Source organism: Dunckerocampus dactyliophorus, chromosome 10 (genome assembly GCF_027744805.1).
Source record: "Dunckerocampus dactyliophorus isolate RoL2022-P2 chromosome 10, RoL_Ddac_1.1, whole genome shotgun sequence".
NCBI lineage: Eukaryota > Metazoa > Chordata > Actinopteri > Syngnathiformes > Syngnathidae > Dunckerocampus > Dunckerocampus dactyliophorus.
In genome coordinates, this window is record NC_072828.1 from 8211856 (window position 1) to 8225577 (window position 13722).

A 13722-nucleotide genomic window follows, 5' to 3' on the forward strand; every position below is an offset into this window, starting at 1 on the left:
CGATGTAGGTGCATAAAACACAGATACACAACATATGTGACATCAGGCAGTTAAGGTAACAAACATCTCATGACATCATAACTGGTTTAAAAACAGATGTCATAAATGCTAAAAAAAAAAAAACAAAATAAAGCAAAGTCTTGTCATGATGTCTTCAACAGAGACTTTAAATCAGTGGCTTATTTTTGTCTTGGTGCTCCAGCTGTCGCTTCCAATGTCATTTTATTTCACCTCTTCGGGCCAAAAACCGATTCAGAAACTATGGGAACAATACGTTTGAAATAATGTAACGCTTCATTGTAAACTTGTCAAACAAGAACAAACCTGATGCACTTTACCTCTATGTGAACTGCAACAATGCTGCATCCTAAGGGAAGTGCCTTCTTTGTCCTACACAACAATCACTGACATTCAAGATAAGCAAAATAAGGATTCCATAAAAAGGCTTGAAGAGGAGCCTTTTCTGATCCTAAAGCCATGTTATGCACAGAGCAAATTGCTACTGGGGGCTTCTATGATTTTTATTGGGTTGAGTTTACCATCTTGATGAGGTATTCCAGGCCTGTTCTAACAGGAGCACGCTCGAGGGACTGTCTGTCTAGCAGCTGGCCTCGGAACACTTCTACAACCGAACAGCAACACCCAGTGGAGGTGGTTGGAGACAAGGAAGTCTGGGTATGCCAACTTACCCTAGACTGGACCCGGATAAGATGGAACTGATGTAACCTTCTCCGATGAAGTCACTGAGATTACTGTCACCGCCATGTGCTCTCTTTTTTGATCTTCTGGTTGTTTTGCTTCCACGTGATCTTCATGACTTTCAGCCAACTGTTGCCTCTCATCAACCCAGAGATCACTTTATTTTGAAAAATCTTTGTGGTTTCAGCAGTGTTGAGTCTGAATCCAATTAATATTTGGATGCTCAAGTGCAGAAATAGTGTGAAACTGCTTCACAATGATCTGCTTCTTCTTCTTCAACTGTTAATACATCCCCTAATCCCAATCGTTGCTGCCCAACACGATTCCACAGATAGTGAAACTTTAACCCAAACTTTGACCGTTCACTGGAACCTTACTCCCTTAGTCTGCTGGACATGACACCTTCTTAACAGGAGAGGCCTTTTTGACCACGACAGAACTTCTTGGTGAACCTGGCTCCACTCCCCCTAGCTTACCTTGACCACTCTTCTTCTTCACTGACACACCAGGACCATTTGGACCTTTTACTCTCCAGCCCTCCACAGAGACTGAGACATTTCCCACATCAGGATGTCCAGAGAGTAACAGTGTGGGGATGGTGGAGCATTTGGGGTTGTTTTGAAGGACAATTGAAGAAGAACAGCCTTGAGGTCTACTGACTACAAGCTCAGTGGGAGAGCTTTGGAGACCTTTGACAACAAGTCCAGAGGGATTTTTTTTAGATCCTTCCACTACAAGCCCAGAGGGAGGACTTTGGAGCTCAACCACAAGTCCAGAGGTAGCACTTGGGGGTCCATTGACAACATACAGGCCCTGCAAACCAGCTCCTTGAACGCCATCTGCCAGCAGAAGTGTACTCTGTGCCTGAGGCTGCAGCACATAGTTAATCGGCTGAAGCATGGTGCTGGTGGTATAGTAAAGTGGCTGCTGCTGTTTTAAAACCACCATCTGCTCATGACGGGGCGCAGAGGACACACTTCTACCTGAGGAATGCTCACTGCTTCTGGACCTGACAGAGGACTTATCAGTAGAGGACATCTCCTTCTCTGTGCTTGACCCAACATGTTGCTCAACCTGAACAGCTGGTGCCGCACCCTCAGAGGTGACAGATTCTGATACTTTCCAAGAGAGTTTGGGTGATGGCGGAGGAGAGGAGCAGATCTCAGCCAGAGTCTTGAACTTGGGTCCCAGATCGTTAAGGAAATTCAAGTCGTTTTCAGACTCCAAGAGGCTGCAGCAGCCCACTGAACCAGCAGAAGATGGTGGTCCTTCCTTGTGAAACACCAGCTGACTGTCTTTGACTGGAACGACATAGCCTGCTTTCTGTTGGGGAAAGGAAATCAAATGAACAGCTGTGTGAGTGCACAGGTTAACCATCTCAAGCTAACACAGTACCTGAGAGTAGTACTCCTCCAGGACAGCATCAGGTAGCGCCAAATCATCAAAGGCTACACGTGTGCTTTGCCTGCTGAACATGCCAGAACCCGCGCCGAGGAGCAACATACCCTTGTCCACTTCTACCATCCTTTTGTACATGGATTCATTGTAAATTGATGTCGCTCGGCGGTCAAAGTCTGATGCTTTTCTCTTCACCAGCGTCTGGCTGCCTAACATGATGGGGACGCTCTGAAGTGGCACTTCCTGTAAAGGACGCAAGTCATTATTTTCAGTGGAACCTCTGAAATCCAACAGTCCTGAAGCCATGCAGTTTGAAAAGACATTTGGGGAAAATGGACTGCTTTCAATGTGTTGCACTTCTGCAACATACAAGCATGCGCTAGAGGGACTTGTGACGATGTGGCTTCCCACCTTGTCCTCTCCTTTGCCCTCCGTATGGTACAATATGAGGTGTTCCTTGGTGTCAAATGGCAGGTCATTAAACTGGTCAGGAAAAGTGGTGCCTGTTCCTCCACACTGACAGAACAGCAGCAGCAGAGGAACCACTGCAGACAGATAAGAACATGCAGAAGAATGTCAAAGTTTTCAGGGTACGGCTGTTTTACTACCTTTTTCACGTCTTTCAGGTTTTGCAGGTCATTAAATATGACTTTCTCTCACTTGCCGGGAGTCTAATAAACAGTGGAAAAACCACCAATTGGCAGTGTAAGCCCACAAGTCAAAATGCTCAGAGCATTTTTAAAGCTACTGTAAAACACCCTCGGAAGAGAAGTACATCTTGAAGTCCTCATTTACTGACCCGACTAGAAATGAAACAAAGCTACCTCGATAACCTACCTACTATTTATCACTCAGTGACCAGAACAGGAAGTAACGGCCATACTCACGCAGCAGTAAGCACAACGCCAGCAAGACCAGTCCAATGGCGGAGGCGGAGAGTTCCGCTGATGGATGTCCGAGTCTTTCTGCTCGCACACTGCAGTGTTTGTTGTCCATGCAGGTGCAAACTTCCACGGTGAAGATCTGGTTCTCAGGGCAGGACAGACCCCGGGCGTCCATCACTTCCATGTGGATCGCGTATGGTCCCGGCCATAAGGATTCATGGGAATAAAGGGTGGCGCTCGTCTCTGAGGATTTAACATTTTTTAGCTGATTTGTTTGAGTTTTCTGACTGAGCATAGATGAAACTTTTATTGGCCAGTCTTAAGCGCCTCTGACCCGTCCCTAGCTTGGTGAGCCCTGTGTATATGCCCACTACATTTTAGGCTTTGCTACACATCTCAAAATTAAGCCTGTAGTTCTCCAAACTATCCGTCAGTCAGCTACAGACTGACTGATCATTTCGTTTTTGTTCAGCAAATAGGCTAACCTAGCATGATAGCCTGTTAAAATGTGATTGTTATGTTAGCTCTCGTAACGTTATCACTAGCTATGCTCGTGTTGGTAACATTTGTGTCCTCCTGTCCCACTCCTTAATGTCACATTGTATGTTATACATGGCATCTTTTGGACATGTATCTACTGTAAGTGGGGAGTGCTTTTTGGAGACACACTGGAGACAGGCGTGGACAAAATACCAGCAACAAGGCTACATTTTGGACAACACGCTTCCAATACATTATCATGGAACCTCTGATACTTATTTAAAATTGGTGAAAAAGAATATAATATAGGAATTTTGGCCAAAAAGTTTCCTCTTAAACAAGCTAAAAATGGTTTGCAACAACACATTTTTTGTCGTCCTTTTCTTACCATTAATGACTTCCACATCCCATCTGCCACGCGTCCCGTCTGGTATGATTCGGAAGGTGAATGGAGCAGCGTTGGGGCTGGCGTCCTCATCAAAGGCGGTGACATGAACCATTTTTTCATCCGAGCACACGCTGGTGTGGGTGGTGGTCAGGGTGGGGCAGTGGTCGTTAGAGTCGGACACTTGAATGGCCAGCGTCCCTGTGGCGGTCTTTGGTGGCTTGTCTGAACAGGATATGTTTATGTTGGCGATATAGCTATTTTAACACATTTAAATGGAGTTATTGTGATGACACCATGTTTAAAACGAGCTGATGCTCCTTCCATAGACTTCAATCTGCCCAACTGTACAGGAAAATCATTCTTTCTTTCATAAACATATTCATCAGTGTGTAAATACTTTCTCTTGTTAGAGCAGTTGATTTAAAGCAGTTTGGCCTCAAGTATTTTGTTGTCATTTTATGGCTGTCAAGTGAGGAAGTTGTGCATCAGGTTCCGTCAAACAAACATCAAGCTGCGAGGGCAACGCCTCATCCAACATATACTGTCAAGAGTTAAAAAAAACGGTTTGTAAATACGGTTGTTGGTTGTAATATTTTACCTTTGCTTATGGCTAGAATCTTTGCAATGTAGGTGCCATTCACTACGAAGGGCGATTCTCTGTCTGGTGCCTTGTTGAGTTTGATTTCCGCCGTCTCTTCATCGACAGTAAACCAGTTGTCTGGATCGTAAGCTTTGGCGTAGCTGGAGGAGGGTTCGAGAAAATGGCAATCAGCAAGAGACCAATGTTCACCTAGAAATAATGACTATTGCTTCAGTTCATGTTCTATTTTGCATTTGCATTTGCATTTTTTTTTACATTTATATTTATGAAAAATTGCTCTGGCTTCCAAAATGTGTACGAGCTTTCCATTGGGGTAAGACACACCTAAAGGGCGGATGTAGAGTGTTGTCTATTGATTAGTGGACAGAGAATAGTCACTTCCAGAATGGTCTATGATGTCTTTATGTAGCAAACGCAGCTATTGCCATTCTGCCTTCAAAAACTCCACACTACAAACACAAGCCAAACCAAGATCTTAGTGGTGAACAGGACTAAATTGCTAGTTGTAAACATGGTTACAGTTTTTTAGTTCCTAAGACCAACTCAGATTTATGTGTTAAGAGTGATGAAAAAAAAATTTTAGCATCTAGTCCACATGTGTCAAACTCATGCCCTGGAAGGCCGAGACGCTGCAGGATTTCTCTCCAACCAGTTTCTTCAGGAGGTGATTTAATTGATGAGCTCCTTCCCTCAAACTGAAGGTGTTGATCATTAAAATCACCTGCTTTAGTGACTGGCTGGAAAGAAAACCTGCAGTGTCTCGGCCCTCCATGGCACGAGTTTGACACCCCTGATCTAGTTTCTGACTAACCTGACATCCTCTGCTGGTTTTCCAGTGTCTGGATCTGTAGCTGCAAACACAGTGAGCACACCATCTTCCGGTGCTTCCTCTGGGTTCTCGGACACAGGAACGTTCTTGGTTTCAGGTAGAAATGCTGGATCCTCCGGCATGTTATTCACTGCAATCTTGATGGGGTAGGTTTTGGTGGGCGCCTTTGGCTTTGGTCCTGTTTGGACGTCTGGCACCCCCCCAGCGCTGACTCCTATTCCCACATCCAAGCCGGGTCCCCCGTTGCCTTTCACACCGGCATCAGGGTGCACATTCCCACCTGCTTCCACACTGGCGTCCACATCGGCGTCCACACCAGCACCTACACCTGCACCAGTTCCTGCACTCACCCCTACGTCTACTCCAACTGCCACCCCGGATCCTGCACCCACACCAGGACCCACTGGAGCTCCAGGACCAGCTGTAGAAGTATCGCCTTCTCCAACCTGAAGATCCACATCCATCAGTACGGCACCACCCTCCACAAACGGAGCGACGTTCTCAATGAGTAGACCCAATTCCAGATTCTGGACTTCTTCAAAGTCCACAGCCTGCTCAGACAGGTTTGTAAGTTATGGACCCGCAGGACCAGACCATTCCATTCAGTCACCACATATGCGAGTACATACCTTAATCAGCTTCAGGATGCCCTCGTTGGTGTCTTTGTCTGTTTCAATGCTAAAGAGATTGTCTTCATTCCCTGTCGCGATGTTGAAGACAGTCAGCCAGTTGTCTGTGTGCTCCAGGTCTTTGTCCAGAGATTTGATCTTCATCACTACGATGTCGGCAACATTTTCATCCACTGATCCAGCATACTGCAAGAAAAACAACATTTACGTTCCACCAAGTTTTCCTCTTTTTATGCATTCAGAGCCTTTGAGTTCTCTGGCTTCTACCAAGATCAGAAGGTGGTCTCATCATTTGAATCTTTTATTGCAGGTCTTGTCAATACAACAACAGATACTTCATTGCTAAAACTGAGTTTAACCAATCGCCCGCATGAGACAAATAAAAACCTTGAACTTGAACTTTAAAGTGTTTACAGTGAAGGACTTTTGAGAAACATCTGTCTTCTTTCTCACCTCAGCCTTCTCCAAAGTGGGGATGTTGTCATTGATGTCCAAGACCCTGATCTCCACAGTTCCTGTACCCACAAAGCCCCCTGGAGCCCCTCCCAAGTCTGCTCCCTCTATAACCAGTTTGTAGAAGTCATTTGTCTGCCAAAAACCAAAACACACCAACCATTTCAAGAAAATCCCTTAAAACATTGACTGGCACTCAGGAGGACTAACCTCTCGGTCCAGTATGGGATTTTGGACATACAGTTTCCCGGTCTTCTTGTCTATAGTGAACATGGGAGCTGGACCTTCTGGCACTTGACTGATGATACTGTACGCTATCTCTGAATTAATTGTCCCTGCTTGGTCGTCATCCTTGCCTATGATCTGCATAACAAAGGTTCCTACAATCGAACAAAGCAGCTCAATAAACAGTCTTCACGACATCCTTATGTAAGGACCAAAGATGCGACTACTGTATGTACCTTCTTTGCTGGCCTCTGTGACGTTGCCAGAATGCAGCTCAAAATAAGGAGTCTGGTCATTCTGATCCAGAACAGTGACGGTCAGGGGGATTGCTACTTCCGCATTGGTCCCGTCGGCATATCTAGCACTTCCTGTTAGCTGCATGAGAAAAAAACAAGGATAAGATGTAGACATAAACACAAGAAGAATACTGGAACATGCCTACACTACAACATCCCCTATTTTGACAAAATTACATTTTAATGATGTTCTGAATGTGTCCCGAGAGCCTGTTTATGAACACCAAAAATTGTGAAAACTCTTGCATTTGAAGTTGCAGCTTTTCACGATGTCATGAAGGAAAAACCTCCTTCCTCCTGGACACGATACCACCTCTGACCTGCCCCAACTAAAGCTTCCCACCACTTGACAGAAGACAGGTTTGTAAGTGCAGTAAATCCTGGCAAAGAATAGGAAAAAACATTCACTCTGGTTGTCCAATGTTGTTTCTAAAGAAAATGTGATGAAAAGTTTGGCTCTTTTTATAGAACCGTCTCTTTTGGCTTAGCTCACTAAAAGAGCCGCATCTTTCGGCTCTCAAACGGTGCCTCAGTTTTTTTGTTGCTTAATTTGATGTTGTTTCGAACTGATTTTGTTTAGTACTGCTCATTTTCATTTTGTGTGTAACTCTTCCCTCCCCCTTGCTCCCCTCCTCTGCTTAGTTTCGACACACATGGCACCACACGTTATGACCAGTCATGTACTCACTTCAAAGAGCCATCGGACAACATGTTCCCATTGCAAGCAAACCCGGTAGACTTACATTGAAGGATGGGTATTGCTCCCGGTCCAAAATACCAGTGACACGCACAAAGCCGCTTTTAGGATCCACCACAAAGATGTTGTATGGGGGCCGGTCTGCTCCTGCCCCAGACAGGAAGTACTCCACATTGGAATATCTGTCTTTGTCAGAGCGGATCTAAAAATAATCATAACAAAGACAAATGTTTACATTGAGGCAGTGTAGCCTTGGCAGTTCCATGGTAATCATATGTCAACATGCTTTTATGTCTTTTTCACCTGAAGTCATACCTTCATTATCTGGGTCTAACAATACAAAGATGGCCGACTAAAGGATATAGTATGTGACATAGCCTTGGAGCGCACAGCCCACTTTGAGGGCACAGTGGGAAGGTGTTTCCCAGAACTCCTTTGCCTCTTTTCAGCAGCTACAATGCCAATTTATTCACTCCAGGATGGAAGCACAAAAAAAAACAACCTTACTGTTTTCATTCTTATCAACGACAAAGCTCCTCTGTCACTTTGCCAGTGCCTGAGGACGTCTTCAACTCCTTCCTGACCTCAAAGACTCCAAGTCACTATACCTTTGCAATGAATTCCCGGCCTGTGTAGTCCACGTTCTCTAACAGCTTGGTGGGAGGAATGATCCACTCTCGCCTCGTCCTCTTCGGAGGCTCTTTGGCTGGAGCACCGAGCACCTTGGAGCATGCACACGTCACAAATGCAACACTTCAATGTGAAATACTAAATCAATGCCAATGTATTACTGGAGCCTTTCTAACAAGCTTTATAATGTTTACAGTGTCCTTATATTAAAGGTAAGGTAAGGTTTTTGTTTGTTTTAGAGTAGTGCCATGTAATCACCGTTATTGTACTGTACAGTACAGACCAAAAGTTTGGACACACACAGTACAGTACAACTCCATGGTCTCAACCCCCGTAATAAGGCAAGAAATTCCACTGAGTAACCCTGACAAGGCACACCTGTGAAGTGAAAACCATTTCAGGTGAATACCTCATGAAGCTCATTGAGAGAACAAAAAACAAAAAAAGGTATAAAATATATTTCTAAAATATAAGACATTTACAGTTAGGTATTTCACACGTTTTTTTAAGCACATAATTCTACGTGTTCATTCAGAGTTTTGAGAATCTACAATGTAAATAGCCATGAAAATAAAGAAAAGGCATTGAATGAGAGTTATATGAATATGAGTTATATGAATAAGTAAGTCAGTTTAAAGATTATGTTGTGTATAAAGAGTGTTTAATCTTGAAGGTTTAACTTATATTGGTGTTCCAATACCCACACTGTGAAAACCTGTCAATGTACTGTATGTGCGTGTCAGGACGAGAGAGTGGAGATTCCCCTGAAAATGAGGTTTTATCGATGCTTGTATGTATTTTTGTACTTTGGATACTGCTTTATCATATTTGTTCAACTTTCCCTTTCAATTTGGTGTCAAGTTAGTATGCAGATTTAAATCATAGCGATTGCAAGTGGACAAAAGTGAAGCTCAAGTTCAACCCTTTCAAAGGGAAGGATCCCAACATCTGTCTGAAATAAAAGATAAGTGGGATGAATACTTAGATACTTTATTCATCTCCAAGAGAAATTCACATCTTATCTATTTATCAGTGCTCATGTAAAACTTTTATCAAAATTTGACCATGCAAAATACACATTTTTGAACCAGAATTACTTACTTTAAAATTAAATAAACCAATTAATCATGTTTCATATATCAATTTAATGAAATGTAAAAATGGTTTATGTTTTTTACGTCTGCAGCGGTACATGACTTCAAGTCAAATGTCTGACGGGGTACGCGACTGTAAAAAGGTTGGGAACCACTGGTGTGGACAATGCAAGCGATAGCAACACTGTGACAAGTTACACAGTTGTCTAGTTCTTTGAAATGATTAATAATACATTTCATTTACAAGCACATTTTAGAGGTTAAAAGTTAACATTTCAAACATAATAAAATAGGGGCTAAATATACAATAATCATTTCAAAATAATATACAATAATCTTTCAAAAAGATGTGATTTTTAGTGTTTCCCATACAAATGCAATCTATTTGTGGCGAATACTGTGAATACTGGGGTGAAATACTGATTTTAAATTCTCACAGTTTGTCACATAATTTATCACACGATGTATGTGATTTATTTGCTCAAAATGGCAAAAAAACTTTAGGGTTATGCATTAATTTTCAGTTCTGTTGCTGAATATTTTTTACATTAATTGCACGTTATTGCAGAAATGACAAATTGCACATTATTACTTTTTATTTAAATTCTTTTTTCATTTTTTTTGTTTATGACATTTTATCTCCCAATAAAAATGACACACAAATACAGAAAAATACTCCTACATTTACTAAAATAATGTTTTTACCTATAAAAATAAAAAAAAAACCCCAACAAAACACAGTTATTACAAAAAAAAATTCTTAACAATTCTGTAGGTATGATCGGTTTATGTATTTTTTAAAATGTAATTCTGACATAATTCTGACGACTCACCAGCATGAAGATCAGCACCAGGTACACCCGGGGGTCCATGTCTGCAGGGCGCTCGCAGTTGTTTTGTGCATCCACTCAGCCGAGGATGGAAGTGGGAGAGGGGAACAAACAGATGTGTCTTAAATCATTCCACCTGAAGACACTGCTGTCCCCCACCCATTAGGCCTGCAACCACTCCCCCATTCCACTCCACATCATTATTTATGACTGTACGGACCACTCCGGTCCTCTAAGTGGTGCTAATGTGAATTAATATTCCAAGCGCTTGCCAAAGAAATGGAGAAAAAGTTTACCATTTCATGTGGAAACGAAATGAAGAAAGGAAAAAATGAAAAAATGAAAACGAAGAAAAGCACAAGAAAACTGAATATCTTTGTTCTTTGCCCATAAAGTTTCACTTTTTAGTAAAACACATGAAAAGCAAAGCAGAAATGTTTAGATGACAAAATGAACTTTGTTCTGTTGCTCATGTTTGACGTTTTAGTTTAATGTCACAAACAAGCCTGGGAGTGCTTTTGGATGAGGGAGGGGCCCACGGCAGCACTCACGCCGCATTGAAAAGAGCGATACGTGCTTTCATGTCAGAGTCGACAAAAGTCTCTTCACTAGATTTGTTGCTTGTCTCTTTTTTGAAAAAGAGGATCGAGGGCGGTCTGATTACGCACTAGTAATAGCCACAATGTTGGCAACACTGATCCCTCCTGCTACGTCTTCTTATTTATTCTCTGGCAGACCAGGTGTGTTATAATATCTTTATGAGGACAGGAAACGCCAAATGAATGTATGTATGGGAAACACTGCAATAATGGTGAAAGTGCATGCAGTACATAAGGGCCACAATCCTGACCTTGCTGACTTGTTGACATTCAAGCAGGACGTTTAAAGTGAAGTTTGTGCTCTGGCAAGAATTTATGACTTTTGACTGCTTCAAATTCTTTGTCATTACGACTTTACGACTGTGACTCAAGTAGCACCTGGATTTACGAACTTTATGACAGTTGAAGAAGCTGACCAAAAAAAAAATTCTTTTCCAAACGAGAATTTCAGCTTTGCCCGCCTTAAGTGGAAATCAATGTGTTGCTTTTCGAGTTGACGAGACTGAGAGACAAACTGTGCATTTTATTGAATTGATGTTGTCTTTATTGTTCTGCAGTGCTTTAAAATCTAGGTGACATTTAGTTGCCTTCTTTAGCAGCATACAAAGTCACATGACATGACGGTTATGTAGCTTCATAAAGGCAGTCGAAATATTAGAAACAAACTGTTCGGACTGTCCCTCGTAGCAGGGCAGGAACCACCAAGGTTCTTTAATTCTATCAGCTGTGGAATAAGCATGTGTCCAAAGATACAGTTTTACAATTTATTTTAACAAGAGTGAGTACAAGCAATTGTAATGCCAGTGCTGGAGAGAGTGATTAGCTGCCAACAAAGGTTTGGCAAAGTCCTATCGATCTCAGAAGATGAAATGTAATGATTTCTGTCAGAGAGGTGGTTCAATAGGTGTAAACTTCCCATTTTTATTGTTGGGATGTTATTTTAAACTGGTAACAGCCAGTCTTGTTTGGACAGCTAAGCGCTCCTCAGACAGGGATAAAAAGGTGGCTTGTCTTGAAACTTCGTGAATGTGTGTGTGTGAGGCAATTATGGCATCGGGGTGTGTTTGTACTAGCCGAGATGACCTTGTATCTCGTGCATCATGCACCTGTTGTAGATAAGTCTTCAGACATATCTCAGCACTTATTTACAGCAGAGGGTTAATATTCCATTGCTAACATGACCCTGTCAATATAAAGCCAGCAGTCAGTCAGTCAGTAGAATTGCAATTCAAATTTGATTGACGGAAGTACAATTGAAATTACAATTGATCATTTTGGTGTACAGTATTCCAGAACCACGCTAACGTCAGACTCGAGTTGTCACGCCACAAACCTGGTTGGATCCAAAAATGCAAACAATCAGGCTGGTGTCAATAACGAAGTCCTTTAATTACTTGGACAACGCACCACTGCGGCGCAGAAGAAACATGTAGATGTAGACCTACAAAGTACACTTGGAAGAACAAGAGGTGAATAAATGTATTGCAACTGATGTGAAACTGATAAGGAGTAGGATTAAATAAGCTTTGCTTCTTCCTACTTCTTTTTGGACATGCAAAATTGTGAATTGTACTATGTGATGTGCTACTGTTTGACTCATGCATGTTCAGGATTAAAACCATGAACCATGATAATAACAAGCCTAGTTGTGCTGTACAACTTTTATCCGCAGTCCGCAGTGCCCTCTACTGGTCAACATTATTATTATTATTTTTTCGCTTTTTTTTTTTCTTTTTTTTTTCCTCTACTGGTCAACATTCAAACTGGACACCAACCTGTCTATAGAGGCCACCTGTCTATAGCGGCCACTTTTGCAGACTCCCTCTAGTGGCCGCTATAGACAAGTTTGACTGTACCTTATTTTCCGGCAGAAGGTCAAAATGATCCCACACGGCAGAAAATTTACGTTTTCCATGGAGGTCCTCCATCTTTGACCGCAATATTCGCCAAGCAATGAACGCGTCAATAACTCGATGCTCGTTTTGCGCTTCCATCCTATTGACAGATATTGATTTACTTTTGATTTGACTTGGTTTGAATGCCGAGACCCTGGAAAAACGGATTTTTTAAAAATAAAAATGTGTTGTGGTGTTCCCTCCATTTTTCTGATGCATATTTTCGACATCATCAAAATGACAAATGAATGTGCCTGGTGAATGTGAGACTTGATTTAAAAATTTTTTTTTTAACCAAGCGGAACTTTGTGGCCCGCGGGGGGGGGTTCGTTCGAACCCCCCGAACCCCCCCGGTTACGGGCCTGAATTGTGTCTCTCGACTGGAGTGAACTGGGACAACTGGGCTTCATACACGGTGTCCAGGATACGGACAGAACTCAAACCTTTCGCCTACCCAGGGCGGAACACGGATCAGTGAGCAGCATCAGAAGCGGTAAATGTGGTATTCTAGTCTGTGTGTTATGTGTCACGGCAGCGATGCGCAGCCTATAAGATCCAGCAGGTGTCAGTATTGAGCAACACTGCGACACAGTACCGACACAGTGTCGATACAGTTTGGTGCCGCAACGCTTCACGAGGCCCCATGAACCCATCTACATAGTGATGGGTCCAGCGACACAGATGCGCCGATGCGTGCGCCGAGCTCCCAGGGCAAACCCCGTGTCGGTGCGCGTACCGCTTTAACATTGACGTCACCAGTGCCGGAACTGTATCGACACGGCAGTCGCGCGCCAAACTGTGTTTATAAAGAAGCGCATCTGTGAGTGATGGGTCCCGGAACATCGACGCGTCGGCTCATGTGTCGAGCTCAAAGAGCGAAACCCAGTGCCGGTGCGCGTCTCGCTTGAAGAAAAAGTCACGTGACCGATACAGTTGCTGTTTCGCCTGTCTGTGAGGCGCCAAAGTGTGTTTATAGGGAAGCGAGTCAGGCTGTTGTCATCCGGGTGCAACGTCTCGGCAATAACAACAAATCTTTGAAAGCACAATTCTTCCACTGAATCCAGTGTGACGTGGAGACTGAAATAAAAGAAATAT

General features: G+C 42.9%; 1 protein-coding gene across 1 annotated transcript; it reads right to left on the reverse strand.

Moving 5' to 3' along the window:
* On the reverse strand, positions 1-10267 carry LOC129188916 (desmoglein-2.1-like). Its single transcript, XM_054790060.1, has 14 exons — positions 10137-10267; positions 8188-8301; positions 7626-7781; positions 6823-6961; positions 6572-6741; positions 6362-6496; positions 5909-6094; positions 5262-5830; positions 4448-4590; positions 3850-4071; positions 2985-3224; positions 2509-2642; positions 2095-2340; positions 1-2022 (listed from the first exon to the last, which is right to left on the reverse strand). The coding sequence occupies exons 1-14, from the start codon at positions 10173-10175 to the stop codon at positions 1081-1083; spliced, it is 3435 nt and encodes a 1144-aa protein (XP_054646035.1). The 5' UTR covers positions 10176-10267; the 3' UTR covers positions 1-1080.
* Between the last annotated feature and the right edge of the window lie 3455 nt (positions 10268-13722).

Excerpts from the sequence above, each read along its gene's own strand:
- LOC129188916 (XM_054790060.1), bottom strand. The coding sequence starts at position 10,175 with ATGGACCCCCGGGTGTACCTGGTGCTGATCTTCATGCTG. Across the intron at positions 6,742-6,822 it reads CACAGAGGCCAGCAAAGAAG|GAACCTTTGTTATGCAGATC; the intron begins GTACATACAGTA and ends GTTCGATTGTAG. Across the intron at positions 6,497-6,571 it reads ATCCCATACTGGACCGAGAG|ACAAATGACTTCTACAAACT; the intron begins GTTAGTCCTCCT and ends GGTTTTTGGCAG.